This window comes from Panthera onca, chromosome A2, assembly GCF_046562875.1.
Source record: "Panthera onca isolate mPanOnc1 chromosome A2, mPanOnc1 haplotype 2, whole genome shotgun sequence".
Classification (NCBI taxonomy): domain Eukaryota; kingdom Metazoa; phylum Chordata; class Mammalia; order Carnivora; family Felidae; genus Panthera; species Panthera onca.
Genome location: NC_138340.1, coordinates 168,587,615 through 168,606,955, shown reverse-complemented (window position 1 = coordinate 168,606,955; position 19,341 = coordinate 168,587,615). Strand labels below are relative to the sequence as shown.

General features: G+C 45.8%; 1 protein-coding gene across 4 annotated transcripts in view; it reads left to right on the top strand.

Annotated features, from left to right (window-relative positions):
- The window catches only part of PTPRN2 (protein tyrosine phosphatase receptor type N2), an 812,735-nt gene that overhangs the window by 154,839 nt on the left and 638,555 nt on the right, over positions 1-19,341 (top strand). Inside the window, exons 1-2 of one of the 4 annotated variants that reach the window (XM_078436945.2) lie at positions 10,454-10,470; positions 13,157-13,281. The exons of 2 other annotated variants lie outside the window; for them this stretch is intronic. In XM_078436945.2, coding sequence (XP_078293071.2) covers positions 13,260-13,281 — 22 coding nt within the window. In that variant the 5' untranslated portion in view covers positions 10,454-10,470; positions 13,157-13,259. Of the gene's footprint in view, positions 1-10,453; positions 10,471-13,156; positions 13,282-19,341 lie in introns of those variants that run through there. One more of the 4 variants, XM_078436944.2, reaches the window with a different exon arrangement.

The window sequence follows — 19,341 nt, the reverse complement described above, 5'->3', positions numbered from 1 at the left end:
ACCTTTCCCTGGAATAAAATTGGGGGTGATGGTAGTGGGTCTCCAGGCGACCTTGCTGCCCTGGTGGGAAGAGTGAGTGCGTTAGGTTGAAGCTGCCAAGCGCGTGGGGACATTTGGGGGCTTTCCTTGGCCCATGTGCTGTCAGCAGTGGGAAGGGGCTCCACCTACAGTGGGCAGGCTGCCAATCCATCCCTAAGATGCACAGCTGATGGCCACACCTCATCTGTGATTTGATTCTGTGATCCTTTATTTATTTACTTTAAATGTTTATTTATTTTGAGAGAGAGAAAGAGAGGGAGGGAGGGGTAGAGAGAGAGAGAGAGAGAGGGAGAGAGAGAATCTCAAACAGGCTCCATGCTGTCAGCGCAGAGCCCTATGTGGGGCTTGATCCTATGAACCATGAGATCATGACCCAAGCTGAAATCAACAGTTGGATACTTAACCCAATGAGCCACCCAGGTGCTCCTGATTCTGTGATCCTTTAGAGGAGAACACCCAACATCTGCTATCCTCATAGAAGAAACAGATTCTATTATTTTTTAAAAAAATAATGAGCTTCCTGGTGCTGGATAGGAAATTTTATTAACAGACAGTACACTAACAAGTGCTGATCTCTTGGACTGAAAATAGTTGTTTTTAGATGCTATTTAGAGATGATTACAAATGTGAGGTTCCTAACAGCTCCTAAGGCAGGACATTGCATAGCATCCTGACCTGAGAGGTATGATGCTGTCCCATTCACAGTTGCACTTGCAGACCCTGTGGCTGCAAACCATCATTGCTATTGGTCCTTACTCAGCTCAGGTGAGCTTCAGAGGTAGAGAGATCTTGTGGGCATGGATCTATCAGGAAACTGCCCTTCCATTGGTCTCGTGGTTCAGGGCACCTCAGCCTGATCTCACATACGCATGAGGCTGAGAACGTGGGCGAGGGGTCTGGGGAGTGAGTTCCTCAGAGACTACTGTTTCTGAGCTTCCTCCATCCCAACTTTGGAAAAGACTGAGGAAGTATGACCTTCGAACCCAAGCCTGGTGAGGGTCTTTGATGACTCAGCCAGTTTGATATGGTTTCATCCAGATGTTGAGGACTGGCACCTGATTGTGGCATGAGGTCTGGCCTCCGATCCCAAAAGGGCAGGACACGCCTGGCAGATTGCTCGAGGGTGGAACTGACCCCAAAGTTGGTTAGGGCCGGAGTGACTTTTTATTTTTTATTTTTTTTAAATATGAAATTTATTGTCAAATTGGTTTCCACACAATACCCAGTGCTCATCCCAACAGGTGCCCTCCTCAATACCCATCACCCACCCCCCAAGGGCTGGAGTGACTTCTTATTCCATGTGTGCCGTTTGGAAGAGTGATGACAACAGGTGCCTGGAAGGGCATGGAAACGTTGCTAGGAAGAGCTCAGGTGGAAGAAGGAGCCACGAGAGACCCACAGCTAAGAGGAGTGTGATTTCTGATTTCATGGGCCTTCATACATCCTCACACAGATGCGGGAAGAAACACTGCCCCCCCCAACTGAAAAAGCTCAAAGAAATGTGGGACAAAAATAAAATTGAGTTTTGATCATGTTGTACATGTTGAGTTTGTTCACTGGCTTACTGCCAACTCCACAGATTACTGAGTGTCTGCTCTATAAAAAGATTATGCTGTATTCTGGGGAAATAAAGGAGAAAAATGGGGTCTTGGGAGAGCTCACAACAGTGGGGAGGAGACTTCCCAAAGAGAAGATGGTCCTGTTTGTATTACGACAGCCCAGGCTGTCAAATCTTTGAGGTGTAGCACCATGAAAGTGGCTTCTCACGCATATTCTGTGTCTCATGGGTACATTGGGACATTCATCCCACACCATCACGTGGGGATGCAATGACCCAGGAGCATCACATGCCTTCATCCCTGTGTTCTGTGTGTCTCTTCTTAGAAGGACACTAGTCATTGCATTTTGGGCCCACCCCAAATCCAGGATGATTTCATCTCAGGATGCTTACCTAAAAACATCTGCAAAGACTGTATTTCTAAGTAAGGCACATTCTGAGGTCCTGATTAGACATAAATTTTGTGGGGACACTATTCAACCCGTTACAGGACCCTATTCCCAAAGGAGTAAAGAGCCACTGACATTTTTGTTCTCACACTAGGGTTGAGGAAATGGATGTTTGGAGAGGTTGGTCTTGCTCAAAGCCTTTATCTTGTTTGGGACACACTGGGAGCCTCTGATGTGCTTCCCAGAGATTAAGTCAGAAGAAATCTTAGCTGGAACTGAAAGTCAGAGAGCCTCTACACCATCACTTTCACTCTGCAGAAGTAGCGAAACTTGTTAGTCTGGAATTACCTGGCAGGACAGTGATGGAATCTGTTCTGTTTTCTCCTTCTGCACCTCCCTCCCCAGGGGACAACATGCATGTTCTTGTTATTGTATTAGGTTGATGCTTTGATATTGGGGAGAGAGCTATAGAAAGAGGATGGTGCTCTTGGGTGGGAGTGTTCACCTGGAGGTGTGGGCATAGGTGACTTGGTGTGGGCTGCATTTTTGTTAAATGGTGCCAGAGAGGGAAGGTGTCCAGAGACCTTGGCAGAGTCACCAGCAAATGCACTCAAGTTATGCATGCGGCCACTGGAAGAAGTCAAAGGGGAAATCTGGATGCTGGGCTGAGTCAGAAAACTACTCAGGTGAGCATCTTAGTGGGTGGAAACCACATAGGCATGCTCCTCGTCTTCTGTGGTTTGCAGGAAACTTTGGAGAACAAGTGCATGGTGTCTCCTCAAAAAGGCAACAGCTTTCTTTCTTCTTAAAACTGGATTTTTGACAGGCAATGTCAACACATTTTTTTTCTCAGCTCTTTTCTTCAGTTCTTAAAATACTTCTCAGATCCTGCAGGAAATGATCTGAATGTCTTCACATGTGCGCGGGCCCCTCTTCTTGCCGAGCATTGGGTTTGGAGGAACCCTGAGCTATCAGCTGGCCAAAACCCTGCCCTTGGGCAGGTGAGGAAGAAAGCCAGCCACATGTTACCTGCTCTCGAGACCTCTTGGAAGGTCCTTGGCCTTCCCTTTCTCATCCAGAGGATTCAGTTGGGTTGGTTCCTAAATTCTGGTACATAGCCGGGTCTCAACAGCTTGAATGTCTGTTCTCTCTGGGCATTTTCTGAAGTTTGGAAAGTGGCAGCAGGGGCAGCAGCATCAGGAGCATTTGTGTGAGTCTATTTTTTTTTCAGCAGTGAGCCGCCATTTCCTTTTTTGGGAATGATGGTCTGTGGCTGTCCATGCCTCGCATCTGGATGAGACCTTGGTCCTAAGGATGAGGGCTTGCTGTCCAGCCCAACATGGTGGCGGTGGCTTGAGTACAGATGCTGAGGGGAAGCGCTGCCCATCCCCATCCAGTCCAGCCTTTGGCCTCCCACTTCTCAGAAAGAGAGTGTGGCTGCCCGTGGTCCAGTGGCTGAGTCGTGGCAGAATCCAGCTTAGAAAAAGAACCTTGCATGTGGAAAGCACACCCTGATGGTTTTCTCACACACCCCATGTGCCTCTTTCTAGGCCCTTTGACAGGTTTTATTACTGATGACTCCCAGCCAGCATTGCTCATGGCTGAGGGACGTGGGGATCGTGTTAAACACATGTAACTGATGGGCAGTTGCATGAACCTTCTCTGTCTGCAGGAATGATCTGAGGGCTCTGGTCAGCCACCTGTCTGTGGGGTGCCATGAGTACAACCTCTTCTCAGGCATGTGTCACTTGTGTAGAGGTTGGCTGGTTTTTCTACCTTGCCGGTGTGACCCTGGGCATTTCTTCAGAAGCCATAGCAGTCCACAGGTCTTAGGTCTGGCTGGAGGCAGAGCTGAAGTGGGAGTCGCCGGTGCATCAGCCCCCAGCGTGGGTCAGTAGTCGGTCGTGGGTCAGGAGGAGGTGGGCTGTGTGATCTGTGCATGTTTCTACGTACACCTCACTTTGCGTCACCAGGTCCAGGAAGCCACAATCACAGGCAGAGTGGATGGCTTCCAGCTGCAAATGTCATCTGGCCAGTCCTAAAGATCTCCCCTTTGCAAGAATCCCCCTTTTCCCATGCAAGATGCCTGGGTGAGCCCTCACCTCTTCAGCTGGCCATAGATGTGTTATCAGGGCCACCACAGGCTCTGTTAAGTTAAAGGGATAATTGCTTGTAGAATGAGTCTGGGGGTGGCAGGGGCTTGGAGAGAGAAGCTAGTTGCTTGTGCGCAGGCTTTCCTTTGTTTCCTGCCATTTCTGTTGACTTGGAAGTTGCATGGGCCAAGAGGAGTCAGCATGCTCTGACAGGAAAAGCTAGGATCCAGTAGGCAGAGAGGGAAAGATTAGGACCTGAGGTCCCTGGGTGGGGAGAGACACATACTTTGGAACAATGCTGACCACAGCAGATTCCCTCGAGGGTAATGTTCCTCTTAAGAACATAACAGACCCCACCTACTCTCCCTCAGGTTCCCCTCAGGAATTTGACAAAAGACCTAACTAAAAATAAGTAGTAGAGCATAAAACATATGACCCTCAAGGAACACTATGGCCACAGACCACCCCTCATACAATGGAATGGAGCCAGTCGGGAATGGACAACCCAGCACCTAGAGTTATCAAGCCAATAAGGACCTGAGAAGGATCGAGGGGGAAGGGAAGGAGGGGCGACCCAAACCTTATAGAACAAGGACCCTTGCCTATAGTCACAGGTATTCGCCTTCGAATGCCCCTTCTCTGCAAAGAGAGCCTTCCTATTATTCTTACTTCCTTACACTCTAATAAACTTTTGCCTGCTGCTCATTATATTCTGTGTCCATCTCTTCATTCTTCGAGGCGAGACAACGAACCCCGGGTACTGAGGTAAAAAACCCTGCAAGAGTCCAGCATGAAAGAAATGATTACCGGTCACTTTAGGAGGCAGTGGAGGCAAGATCGGAGTCTTTGGTTTTGTCATTTCCAGTTTTGCTCCTTCTCAAGTTCTCAAGTGCCTGTCGGGTGTCAGGTGGCCTGTTGGCCTTTGCGGTGACCCGGGCATCACTGTCCGACTGGACAGAGCTGCTGAGGGACCAGGCCAGGCCAGCCCAGTCCTGATCATGGATGGAGAGGTTGGCCTTGGCCAGCACAGTGGCCAGCTGGTGGGCTGGTGCTTCTTGAAGGAAGCAGGCTGTGCACACTGTATGGCGAACGGGTGTTGGCCCTGAGCACGGTCAAGTGAATGTTAATGCAGAGTGCGGGTGCAGAGATGAGGCCTGGGGGGGGGGGGGGCGCGGGCGGAAGGCAGAGTTTCTGGGCCAGATGCTACATCTGCTGGCAGGTTGGGAGCACAGAGATGTTCCCTGGGCCGGAGGGTAAACCTGGGATGTTCGTCCATCTGGAGGTGCCCCTTGTTCATCTGTAAAATGGGAATAAAAATGTATAATTTCCGGGTGCTGTGATAATTAGGAACATGCGTGGTGGGAGAGATAGGATGATTGCCTTTTGATACTTTTTTCTCTTTTAATTAAAGAGGGTAAAGTGATTGCTAGAATGGGTGGCAAATAACTCTGTATCTTCTAAAATGACATTGCTATAACAGACTTTCAAACTGTCTTTGGTAGCTATTGGAATATACAAGCAAATTAATAAAAATATCACTGGGAAGTCCAGTGTTTATGTTAGCAGTATTTATGTTTAAAATGTTTATTTATTTTTGAGAGAGTGCAAGCAGGGGAGGGGCAGAGAGAGGGGGACAGAAGATCCAAAGCGAATTTTTGTGTGAGTCCCCTTCTTCCCCCATCTTTTACAGTTATCACCATAGTCAAGTTGCAAAGAGGTGGTCCTATGTTCAGTGTAGTTCTGCAAACACAGGGGAAACATTTATATTATGCAGTTACCTTTTCTTATCATGTGGATTTTTCTGAGCCCACTGAATTACCCATTTTATTAATTTAATTTTGGCACACTTAGGAATAACTGTCATTTTGCAGAAACAAGTAACGAATATCTACTTTCTCCTAGTTTCACTACCAAAGAGAAGAGCTTCCTGTAAGATGCTAATAATAACAGTTTCACAGGGGGAGAGAAACCTGTGGGCTGATGCCCTCAGGCACTGATCTCTTCTTCCTCCTTTTCCTTTTAAATTCTGTTTGAAAAATTCCACTATAGAGGGAGCCACTCTAATCTAAACTACCTTAACAAGGTGTGGCCTAGGAAGAGGAAAACCATGCTTTATTTTTTTTTGGTTTATTAAAATTAAGACTATGCATGAATATATTCTTATTAGCTTTTTCATTATTTTATTAATATTTTATGCTGCCTCTGGTGGTGTTTGCTTTCAATCCCAAAGACACTGCAAAGATGTGTTTTGATTATACATATGTTTAAGATTACAGAACCAAGAGTATTTCCTTTCTGATAGAAAAGACCACCAGATGTCAGTGTAACTTAAGGAATAAAAATCTCACACACCAGGTTGGTGCCTTTGTCATTCTGTCTATGCAGGTTTCTTTCATATTCTGGCTTCTTTTTTTTTTTTTTTTTTTTTTTTTTTCCGCATTCTGACTTCTAAAACCAGGAGGAGCTTTAGGGAGCATGCACATATGCCTCTCAAAGACAACAATTGTTAAATGTTGTGGGAGACATCTTCTTGCTTTCATTCTTCTTAAGGTTTCCACATAAATGCGTTGCGAATTCATTCTCCATTCCACTTAGCAGTATAACATTTCAGGATCAAGGTTGTTTTGAGCCATGAGCACAGGCTTCCAGGTCAGGGTCGTGGTGGCACTGTGTCTAGGCTCTTGGGGGTCTTCGGTCTTACTCTGGGCTCAGAGTGTTGAGCTTGTCTGAGGTCCCAGCTGCGGGAGGCTGGTGGGGACAGTTCTCTCTCCACGACCCGGGGTGTGTCCTCGCTTTCTTTTCAGGCGGCACGGACCCGTGGGCTGTATGCTTTGTCTGTTCTGTATTTGTAACATTTCCCCATCACATGCTTGAGGAGAGTCAGATTTGCCCAAAGTCACTTGTCTGTGTGCTTCTGAAGCTTTGTTTTCCAAGCTGTTCGGTGCTGGGTGACAAAAACAGACCTGAAACGACGACACAAAAATCATGACTGTGGTTTGAGTACAGAAGGCATGCATGGAAACTGAAGAAGCCGGTGGTTGGGTGAGCAGGACCGTGGGTGCAGAAGTGACCTTTGAGAGGTGTGCGGGTGGGGGGCCCTGGGAGCGGGACCCAGGCTCAGAGTCACTGAGCACCAGTCACACGGCATGTGGTGTCGAGAGGGTCCTTGGAAGGAGCTGCCAGTGGGGGTCCCTGGAGAGGTGGCCGCCCCTCAGGTGCCAGGTGTGCAGCTTCTTCCCTTCATGTGATCAGCGCACGCTCGGATCCCAGTTCTGTGGCGTGAGGTCAGCATCTACGGCCGTGGCACACCGAGTTTCTACTTCGCACTTCCGAAGGGTCTGGGTTTCCTGAGCAGACTGTCCACGGTCAGACGAGTTTCACTTTTCTAAGACTGAAAAGAACACGAATTTGGGTAAGGTCGGAAAAATACATTCTGAATACGTTCAGGAAGTAGTGGATACCGTAGCACTAGATGAATCCTATTTTGCAGCAGGGAGAATTGTGTAGATAAGACCCCATGTATCAGAGAAACTCTTGAACCTTGTTTTTGCTACCTGCCGATTCGGAGGTGGGCCTGCAGCTCCCTTTGTGTCTCAGGCCTGTGGTAAGAGAGCGTTTCCTCCAGACGTCTGTTCTGGAGACGCAAGCATTTCAGGTGTTTTAAGTAAGAAGACCTCAGTCCTGGATGGAGCCTTGGTTTGCAGCCCAAAGGAAAGATTCTGCAGTTTTCCCTCAGGCAGTGCAAACTGTGGCCACGTCTAGCCTTGCCTGCCAGCATCTGCATCGCTGGATGGTTTGTGTGGGACCCACAGCTGTGTGTGTGTGCCCCCCAGCTGAGAGGGTCCGCAGTGCCCTCTTTGGGGCAGAGAAGGGCAAGGCAAAACACAGCTTCCCGGTGGCGGGGGGTGGAGGTGCTGCCTGCCTTCCCAAGACAGGCCTCTCTAGAAGTGTCGGGACCGCGATGGGCTGTCAGATGTCGCTCAGCACAAAGTTGACTTACGGATTGCAGCCAAACCAGTGCCTTGAGCAGGGGTCCCCTGGTGGGGGTGGGGGGGGCTTGTCCCCTGGGGTAGGACTTGTTCCTGGGGAGGGGGCTTGTCCCCTGGGGTGGGACTTGTCCCTGGGGAAGGGGCTTGTCCCCTGAGAAGGAGGCTTGTCCCCTAGGGTGGGTCTTGTCCCAGGGGTGGGACTTGTCCCCTGGGTGGGAGCTTATCCCTGGAGGTGGGGGGGGGGGGGGGGGGCCTGTCCCCTGGGGCGGGACTTTTCCCTGGGGGGGGTGGGACTTATCCCTGGGGGGGTGGGGCTTGTCCCTGGGGGAGGGGCTTGTCCCCTGGGGAGGGGACTTGTCCCTGGGGGGAGCTTGTCCCTGGGAGGGGGCTTGTTCCTGGGGTGGGACTTGTTCCGGGGGAGGGGGCTTGTCCCCTGGGGCAGGACTTTTCCCTGGGGGGTGGGACTTATCCCGGGGGGGTGGGGCTTGTCCTTGGGGGAGGGGCTTGTCCCTGGGGAGGGGCTTGTCCCCTGGGGAGGGGACTTGTCCCTGGGGGAGGGCTTCTCCCCTGGGGAGGGGGCTTGTCCCCTAGAGTGGGTCTTGTCCCCTGGGGTGGGGGGGCTTGTCCCTGGGTGGGGGGAGCTTGTCCCTGGGCGAGGACTTGTCCCCTGGGGAGGGGGCTTGTCCCCTAGAGTGGGTCTTGTCCCTTGGGTGGGGACTTGTTCCTGGGGAGGGTGCTTGTCCCCTGGGGTGGGGGATCTTGTCCCTGGGGAGGGCTTGTCCCCAGGGTGGGGGGCTTGTTCCTGGGGGGGAGGAGCTTGTCCCTGGGCCATGATTTGTCCCCTGGGGGGGGGCTTATCCCTGAGGTGGGGGGGTCTTGTCTCTGGGGGAGGGGCTTGTCCCCTGGGGAGGGGACTTGTCCCTGGGGGAGGGCTTCTCCCCTGGGGAGGGGGCTTGTCCCCTAGAGTGGGTCTTGTCCCCTGGGGAGGGGGCTTGTCCCCTAGAGTGGGTCTTGTCCCCTGGGGGGGGGCTTATCCCTGGGGTGGGGGGTCTTGTCTCTGGGGGAGGGGCTTGTCCCCTGGGGAGGGGACTTGTCCCTGGGGGAGGGCTTCTCCCCTGGGGAGGGGGCTTGTCCCCTAGAGTGGGTCTTGTCCCCTGGGGAGGGGGCTTGTCCCCTAGAGTGGGTCTTGTCCCCTGGGGGGGGGCTTATCCCTGGGGTGGGGGGTCTTGTCTCTGGGGGAGGGCTTGCCCCGGGGGGGGGGGTTGTCCTTGGGGAGGCTGGAGATGTCTCCATCAGAAGCCTCAGGCCCGTCTCCCGTTCCACAGACCTCTGGCAGAGGTGGGCCACGTCCCTGCAGACTCAGGAGGGGAGCCCTCTTCCCTGAGAGCTGTGCGTGTGAATCAGGGTTGTGGATAGTGTTCTGTCTTCCAGCCAGCTGTTGGGCTGTCATCACTCTAATGGGCTAACGTACCTCCCGGTGGCAACTTCTGTTTGTGCCTCTGAGCTCACAGCATTCCTCATCTTGAATGCTCCTTTGGTGATTAATCTTCAGCTGCCTTGTAGAGACTCTGGTTTTGTGTTTCATCGTGTTGTTCTGGATGTACTCCTCTCCCTTCCCTAGCGTTAGGACATCATATTTGTATCAGTAAAATCGACATTTAACATCTTTGAGGGGATCATACACTCTGATGAAGTGATTTTTATAAAATTAATTTTTCTTCTTGTCACAGTGGTACCTTTCGTTATGGAACATTTAGAGAATTCACATAATCAATAAGATACAGGTTGCTGTGGGCTCCCCATCCCAGTATTTTGTTCTTGTTTTCATGTGTGCTTTGTCAGTATTTCCTTTCTTGGTGGATGTGTGAGTATTCACAAATGAATTCACAGTGAACTTTGTGACTTTCAACCTGCATTTAAAATTTTACTTACTACATAGATTGGTTGATTTTAAAAATTTTTTTTTTTCAATGTTTTTTATTTATTTTTGGGACAGAGAGAGACAGAGCATGAACGGGGGAGGGGCAGAGAGAGAGGGAGACACAGAATCGGAAACAGGCTCCAGGCTCCGAGCCATCAGCCCAGAGCCCGACGCGGGGCTCGAACTCACGGACCGCGAGATCGTGACCTGGCTGAAGTCGGACGCTTAACCGACTGCGCCACCCAGGCGCCCCTAGATTGGTTGATTTTTATGTTAACCTAAGGTAAAGCAAATATCCATTTGCTCCCTTTCAATTTTGTTGATTTTTTCCGAAGTATATTTTCCTAGAACCGGAATTTCAGAACTCTGAGGAATCCAAAAGACGTCTCAGTTCTATGGCACTTATGGGTCTGATTCCTGCCCCATTGATATCGCCCACTGATGTCACCCCAGTTCATCCATTTAAGTGAATGTCTCCAGGGTGAGTAAATTCTCACTCTCAGGAGCTTAAATCTAATAGGTGCTCACTATGGCCAGGAGAATGGGATCAGGCTGCATGTTGCTATGTGTTCTCATGTACAACTAGGAAAGAGAAGTACTGTTATAGGTCATGCCCTGGAATTATTATTTTAAAAATTTGTACAAAAAAGGGAATTCCCTAACAAGGGCTTTTGTGTAATTTGCTTCTTTAGCATTAAGCTCGCTTCATATGGTTTTTCCTGAGAGGCCCTGTCAACCAAGGTTCTGATGTTTGAACCTTTGCCAGGTTAGGTCTTTCCCTGTCATGTGTCTGGATGTATATTTTGCCCTGCTTTGCCTCCCACGTGCACATGAAGGCATCACAATGCCTTAATGGGAGAGGTTTTACAAAAATCTTGGAATAGCCTTACTAGAAAGGGGCAGAATGCTCATCCTGCCTGCCTTGGGAAGGGCTCATGTAGAACATTCTGGGACATGGGAGACACGGGGGACAGAGTAGAAGGAAATCTTGAGGGCCCCACGTGTTTGATGGAGATGCATAAAATCAGGAGTGGCATTAAGGAACAAATGTGTCTAATAAACAGCTTTGACTGCTATTCAGCTTTTCTGGATGGTGCTAGTTATGAGTTACATTGTGTCTACCCCCAAACTTGATATATTGAAATTTTAACCCCTAGTACCCCAGAACGTGACCTTATTTGGAAATAGAGTTGTTGCAAATGTAGTCAGTTAAGATGAGGTCATTAGGGTGGACACTAATCCAAATATGACTGATGTCCTTCTGGAAAGGGGAAATTTGGACACAAAGACAGACACAGAAGGATGACCATGTAAGGACACAGGTAGAGACAGCTGGCTACATACCATGGAGAGAGAGTTGTCACCAGAAAGTAGCTCAGCGGACACTGTGGTTTGGGACTGTGAGCCTCCACCACTGGGAGAAACAAATTTCTATTGTCCTAAGCCCCAGTACAGGGGACTTTGTAATGGGCCCGGCACATTACCACAGGCTCTGTCTCTTGAGGTGAGACTTAGTTCCTGGTCCATTTTGGTATGTCGGTCACCTTCTTGCTTCTCCCCCAGCTGCTTTTTTTTTAAATATGAAATTTATTGTCAGATTGGTTTCCATACAACACCCAGTGCTCGTCCCAACAGGTGCCCTCCTCAATGCCCATCGCCCACCTTCCCCTCCCTCCCACTCCCCATCAACCCTCAGTTTATTCTCAGTTTTTGAGTCTCTTGTGGTTTGGCTCCCTCCCTCTCTAACTTTTTTTTTTTCCTTTCTCTCCCCCATGGTCTTCTGTTAAGTTTCTCAGGATCCACATAAGAGTGAAAAGATATGGTATCTGTCTTTCTCTGTATGACTTATTTCACTTAGCATAACACTCTCCAGTTCTATCCACGTTGCTACAAAAGGCCATATTTCATTCTTTCTCATTGCCAAGTAGTATTCCATTGTGTATATAAACCATAATTTCTTTGTCCATTCATCAGTTGATGGACATTTAGGCTTTTTCCACAATTTGGCTATTGTTGAGAGTGCTGCTCTAAACATTGGGGTACAAGTGCCCTATGCATCAGTACTCCTGTATCCCTTGGGTAAATTCCTAGCAGTGCTATTGCTGGGTCATACGGTAGATATATTTTTAATTTTTTGAGGAACCTCCACACTGTTTTCCAGAGCGGCTGCACCAGTTTGCATCCCACCAACAGTGCAAGAGGGTTCCCATTACCCCAGCTGCTTTGGATCTCTGACCCCAGACTTGCACCTTTTCTCACTCACTAGCTCTTTGCCTTCCTGCCCCACACCCCGAAAAACTCAACTTCCCATTTGAGTGGGGAAAAAATGCTCATTTAGTCTTTGCCCCAAAGAGTCTCTTTTATTGTTTATTTTTTTGAAAGTCTGTACAGTCACTCTTAAGTGACAAGCATAGGCAAAACCAGTGCAGTTCTCTGCAGAGCAGAAATAATGTCCTGACAGGGTTGCCACACCCTTCCTGGTGTGATTGGAGCTAGGCTCTGAGAGTATTTTTAAGTAGATGCACACAGAGTCGTGTATTTTGGGGGGAAAGAGAAGTTGCAGATGAGGCTGCTGGACCAGCCCTGAGGTCTCCTCTGGCATCCTTTGACTCTGAATTTGAGGCTGTGCAGGCCTTGAAAAGATAGGAGTGGGGAAGCCTGACTTTTCTTTCAAGTCACAAGCTGTGACATGGCACCAGGAAGAGGCAGCAGCCACCTGTGTCCTAGTACACCCCTCACGTCTGGCTGGAGAAGGACTGAAGCCCCCATTCCGGGGACCCAGAGGGGAGAACCATGGACAATCCACTTAAATGCTGGGTCTTGAGAAAACCTTCAAGTTTGCCTGTTTCTTGTTTGTGCAGGACTCTCCATTCTCTCTTCTCTTCAATTACTGCAAACCCTGAAATTAACCTAGAATGTGCAGCCGTCAAGAGAAGGCACTAGTGGCACACTGTAATTTGATGGAAAGGAGCATTTCCCCTTGCACACACTTTTACAAATGGAATTCGGACATGTCATGTGTTCCATCCCTCCACTGGCCCATGCATGATGCATGTAGAGCTGTGGATAACAGAGACCACATGTGTGCACGTCTGCTTGATTGGCAGAGATGTGGGGTGGAAGGGGTAAGTTCCCTCTTTCCACCTGTAATTATCTTTCTGCTTCAGATGGCACCTTGGCGCTAGTGCTGCACATGCTGAATACACTTGGAGGGTTGAGGTGGATTGAAATGAAAAAGGCATCCGTCATGATAACCTCCTGGGAAGCCTGATGGGATGGAGACCACAACAAGGTAATTGGGTTGCAAGAGGAACATCTGGTTTTCTGCCTCTTTGCAGTAACTGTAGAGGTAGTCAGATGGGAAAGGAATTTGGAGGTGGATAAACTCCTCATGCTCAGAACCATACTCTTGTTCAATGACTTGAAACTTAGAGAAGGAAGAATGGGAACTCCGGCATGCTGCACCCCATGCACAGCCTGAGACACAACCAACCACACGCTGGCTGACCTGTCAGGCCAGAGGCCAGGCCATCGGTCCACTGTGCAGGAGGGCTCTGTGTTGCAGAGAGGCCTCAGAAAGGAGTTTTATCTTTTGCTTTGCACAATTTATCAGCCAACCTGAATGCGGCCATGAGGTAGTAAGTTGTGTTGTAGGAAATGGCACTAATGGTAGGCAGGCACCTGAAGATCTATTTTCGTTCTCATGTGAAGGACAATTACTTGTTATCTCAGGAGGGACCCTGTACTGTAATTATATCGGCAATTACAAGACATGAAAATTCCAGCTAATGTACATAGCCCTGCTTGCAAAGTGTCATCGCAAAGACATCAGTACCTAGGAAGTTTGGGCATGTGGCCCGCACAGGCATGAGGAGGAAGTGATAGTTCAGTCTAAGTAAAGGGAGATTACAGTTATTACAAGACTGACTGGGGATCACTAATATCTATCCACAAAAGACTAAATCAGATAATCTCTACATGCAAAAATTGTCTAGGGCGATCCAGTAGTAACTCAAGTCTGAGAATCCTTGGAGAAGTCTAAGTTCAGTTGAGGGGATTTAGTTTTATAAAAAAACAGACAGGAGGATTCTGGGAAGATGATAGAGTGGGAAACACCAGGAAACTGTCTCCCACCTGGACAGCAGCTGCACCAGAAAGACTGTGTCTGACTAACTATTTTGGAACTGTGGAGGCTACTGAAGGCTTGAACTTCCAGAAGTCTTAGATAGTAAATTGGAGTTAATTTTGGTTGCAGCTATTTTAAATTTTATTTTATTGTTTTATTTTTAAATGTTTTATTATTTTTTTTTATTCTGGAGAGATAGAGCATGAGTGGGAGAAAGGGGCAGAAGGAGAGGAAGAGAGAGAATCTTAAGCAGGCTCCATGCACAGCCTGGAGCTGGACACGGGGCTCAATCCCATGACGCTGGGATCATGACCTGAGTTGAAATCAAGAGTCAGATGTTCAACTGACTGAGCCACCCAGGCACCCCTGGTAGATTTTAGCTAAATTTCAATTTGGCACAGGAGCAGCCTACCTGTCCCCCACCCTCAGCCCCTGACAGGCAGCTGTGCACATATTCTGGAAGCATTTGCACACAGCTTGTGCAAGCCAGGGTTGGTAGAAAGGGCCCTGCCCTTCAAATATTGGGGATATGTGTTCTAATGGCTGATTCCTGTGTCTGATCACACTTATACAAAGAGGTAGGTGGCCATTGTTGTTGAACCTCCCCCTGTTGTTGCAAGCCCCTCCCTGTCTGTCTCAAGTGACTTACAGGGGATTTAAAGGGCCAGTGCTCTACTTTTACTCCCTTCACTTGTCACTTCACCTTTTGGGAGCTGGACATTAAAGACTAGAACATTAAAAAACAACTGTATTTATGGGGAAATATATTATACCTCAGGCTGATCGTTGGCACAGAGATGGCCTGCAGAAATCAGAAAGCCAAAAACTATAACAAAAAATAAATAAATAAAGAACCCCAGCAAATCCTGGGGAAGGAGAACGTGATTTCTAGAATTACCACATTATTAGATTCAAATATCCAGTGTTCAACAAAAACAACAAATGCACAAGACATGCAAAGAAACGAGAGTATAGCCCATTCAAAGGAAAAAAGATAACAGGAACTGTCTTTGAAAAAGATCTAATGGCAGATCTATTAGACAAAGACTTTAAAGCAACTGTCTTAATTAAAGATGCTTAAAGAACTAAAGGAAAATATGGAAAATGTCAGGAAAACAATGTGTGAACAAAATGGAACTTTCAATAAAGAGATAGAAAACATGAAATGAAACCAAAAAGAAATTCTGGAGTTCAAAAGTACAATAGCTGCGATGAGAATTTTACTGTAGGGATTCAAATGAAGATCTGGGCAGGCAGAAGAAAGAATCCATAAGCTTGAAGACAGGACAATGAAAATTACTGAATCTGAGGAACAGAAAGAAAAATGTTTGAAGGAGAGTAAACAGAGTCTCAGGGACATGTAGGATACCATCAAGCAGGCCAACATACCCATTGTGGGAATCCCAGTAGAAGAGAGAAAAGGGCAGAGAGAATATCTGAAAAAATAATGGCTGAAAAATCCCTAAATTTGATGAAAGGCATGAATACAAATATCCAAGAAGGTCAATTAACTCCCAAGTAAGATGAACTCAAAGAAATCCACACCAAGACATATTACAATCTAACTTTCAAAAGCCAAAGATAAAGAGTGAATCCTGAAAGCAGCAAGAGAGAAGAAAATTGTCACATACAAGGGATTCTCAATAAGAAAATGAGCAAATTTCTCATAAACTTTATAGAGGCCAAAAGACAGTGGGCCCATGTATTCAAAGTGCTGAATGAAAACAACTGTCAACCAAGAATCCTATATCCTACAAAACTGTCTTTCTTTAAAAAAAATTTTTTTTAATGTTTATTTTTGAGAGAGACAGAGAGCAGGGGAAGAAAAGAGAGAGAGAGGGAGACATAGAATCCAAAGCAGGCTTCAGGCTCCAGGCTCCAAGCTGTCAGCACAGAGCCTGATGTGGGTCTTGAACTCATGAGCCCTCAAGAACATGCTCTGAGCTGAAGTTGGACAGTTAACCAACTGAGCCACTCAGGCGCCACCTACAAAACTGTCTTTCAAAAGTGAGGGAGAAATCAGGACATTCCCAGATAAACAAAGACTGAGGGGGTTCATGACCAGTAGACCTGCCCTTCAAGATATGCGAAAGGGAATCTTATAAGATGAAATGTAAGTAGATAGTAGACACTAGACAGTAACTCAAAGCTGTATGGAGAAATAAAGATCTCAAAAAAAAGTAATGGGCAATATGAAAGCTAGTATTATTGAAACAATGGTTTGTAACCATACTTTCTATTTTCTGCATGATTTAAGAGATTAATACATATATTTTAAAATTTTAAATAAAAACATTTTGAGAGAGAGAGAGAGAGAGAGAGAGAGAGAGAATGAATGAAAATCTCAAACAGGTTCCACACTAAGCATGGAGCCTGATGTGGAGCTCAATCCCACAACCCTGGGATCACAACCTGAGCCGAAATCAAGAGTCTGAATCTCAAATGACCGAGCCATCTAGGCACCCCTGGAGACTAATACATTTAAAGGAAAAAAAAAATCAATTATTAATGTAAAAGCTAATACTAATAAAAAGCATTTGTTAGCATTACTATAACTTTGGTTTGTAACTCCAAATCTTGTTTTCTACATAATTTAGGCAAGTAATGCATTTAAAAATATTAATTTATTTTTTGGAGCACATAATGAATAAAGATGTAATTTTGTGACATCAGCAATTGAAAGGGGTGGGACGGATCTGTAAAGGAATAGGGTTTTTGTATGTTACTGAAGTTAAGCTGCTATAAATTCAAACTAGAATGCTATTACCTTAGAATGTTAAAGGTAATCTCCATGGTATCACAAAGAAGATAGCTATAGAAAAGGAATTAAGAAAAAATTTTAACATTTCACTACAAAAAAATCAACTAAACTCAAAAAAAGACAAGAGTGCAGTAAAATGAGAGACAAAAAAAGCTTATAGGCCACATAAAAAAAATTAGCAAAATGACAGAAGGAAGTCCCTCCTTATCAGTAATTAAAAAATTTTTTTAATGTCTATTTTTGACAGAGAGAGAGACAGAGCATGAGCGGGGGAGGGGCAGAGAGAGAGAGGGAGACACAGAATCCGAAGCAGGCTCCAGGCCCTGAGCTGTCAGCACAGAGCCCGACATGGGGCTCGAACCCACAGACCGCGAGATCATGACCTGAGCCGAAGTCAGATGCTGAACCAACTGAGCCACCTAGGCGCCCCAATCAGTAATCACTTTAAGTGCAAATATATTAAACTCTCCAATCAAAAGACAGAGGCTGGAAGAATGGATAAAAAACACATGATTCAACTGTATGATGTCTACAAGAGAGTCACTTGAATCCAGAGACACAAATGACTGAAAGAGAAATGATGGAAAATTATATTTCACACATAGTAAACAAAAGAGAGAAAGGGTGCCTATGCTAATATCAGAAAAAATCAGCTTTAACTCAAAACAGTTTGCAAGAGACAAGGAAGGACATTATATGTTAATAAAAGGTTCAATAAAGCAAGAAGATACAATTATAAACATGCACCTAATGACAGACCATCAAATTATATGAAGTAAAAACTGACAGAATTGAACGGAGAAACAGTTCAACGATAATTGTGAGAGACTTCAGTACTCTGCTCAAAATAATAGAACAACAAGACAGAAGATAAGTAAGGAAACAGAGGACTTAAACACACAATTAACCAACTAGGTCTAACACATAATATAAAACACTCCACCCAGCAGCCACACACACATTCTTCTCAAGTGCGTACAGGACATTTTCCAAGATAGACTGTATGTTAGACCACAAATTAATCTCAATAGATTTTAAAAGATAGTTATTATACAAATTATCTTCTCCAACCACAACAGGATGAAGCTAATCAATAACATAACAAAAACTGGAAAACTCACGTTCTTGTGAATTTAAACACTTTTAAATAACCAATGGATCAAAGAAGAAATCACAAGGAAAATTAGAAAATACTTAGAGGGATGAATGAAAACAAAACCATGGCCTACCAAAGCTTATGGGATACAGTGAAAGTAGTGCTAAATGGGAAATTTACTATAAATTATTACATTAAAAGACAAGAAAGATCTCAAATCAACAACCTAACCTTATAACTTAGGGAACTAGAAAAAGAAGAACAGACTGAACTTAAAGCTAGCAGAAAAAAAGTAATAATAAAGATTAGAACAGAGGTAAATGAAACAGAATAGAAAAACAATAGAGAAAATTGATGAAATCAAAAGTTTTTTCTTCAAAAAGATCAACAAAACTGACAAACCTTTAGCTAGGTGGACTAAGAAAAACAGGGAGAGGAACTCAAATTACTAAAGTCAGAAATGAAAGTGAGTTTATTATAACAAGGGCTAAGACAATACTATGAACAATTGTATGCCAAAATATTGGATAACCCAGATGAAATGGACAAATTCCTACAAATACAAAACCTACCAAGACTAAATATCAAAGAAATTGAAAATCTGAATAGACTTAAGTAGTAAGGAGATTGAATCAGTAGTGAAAAAAGTCTCCCAACAAAGAAAATCCCTGGACCTGATGGCTTCACTGGTGAATTCTACCAAGCACTTAAAGAAACATTAATGCCAATCCTTCTCAAAGTTTTCCAAAAAAAAAAAAAATTGAAGAGGAGGGAATACTTCTGAATTTATTCTGTGAGTTCATTGTAACCCTGATACCAAAGCCAAAGATACTACAAGGAAAGAAAGCTCTAAACCAGTATCTCTTATGAACCTTGATGCAAAATTCCTCAACAAAATGCTGGCAAACTGAATTCTACAGCATATACAAGGATTTATTCCTGGAATGCAAGGATGGCTCAACATAGGAAATTGAGTCAATGTATTCCACCACATTAACAGAATGAAGGGAAAAAAAATTGGTATGGTCATCTCAATTGGTGCATAAAAAGCATTTGACAAAATTCAACAACATTCCTGATGAAGGCACTCAACAAAATACAGCTGACCCTTGAAAAACAAAGGTTTGAACTGCCTGAGTCCACTTATATGCAGATATTTTGGACAAATACAGCACAGTACTGTAAATGTATTTTCTCTTCTTTTTTATTTTCTTTTTTTTTAAGTTTATTTAGAGAGAGAGAGAGAATACCAAGCAGGCTCTGCTCTGTTAGTACAGAGCCTGACTTGGGGCCTGATTCTCCCAACCACACAACCTGAGCTGAAATCAAAGCCTGACACATGACTGACTGAGCCATCCAGGCAACCCCC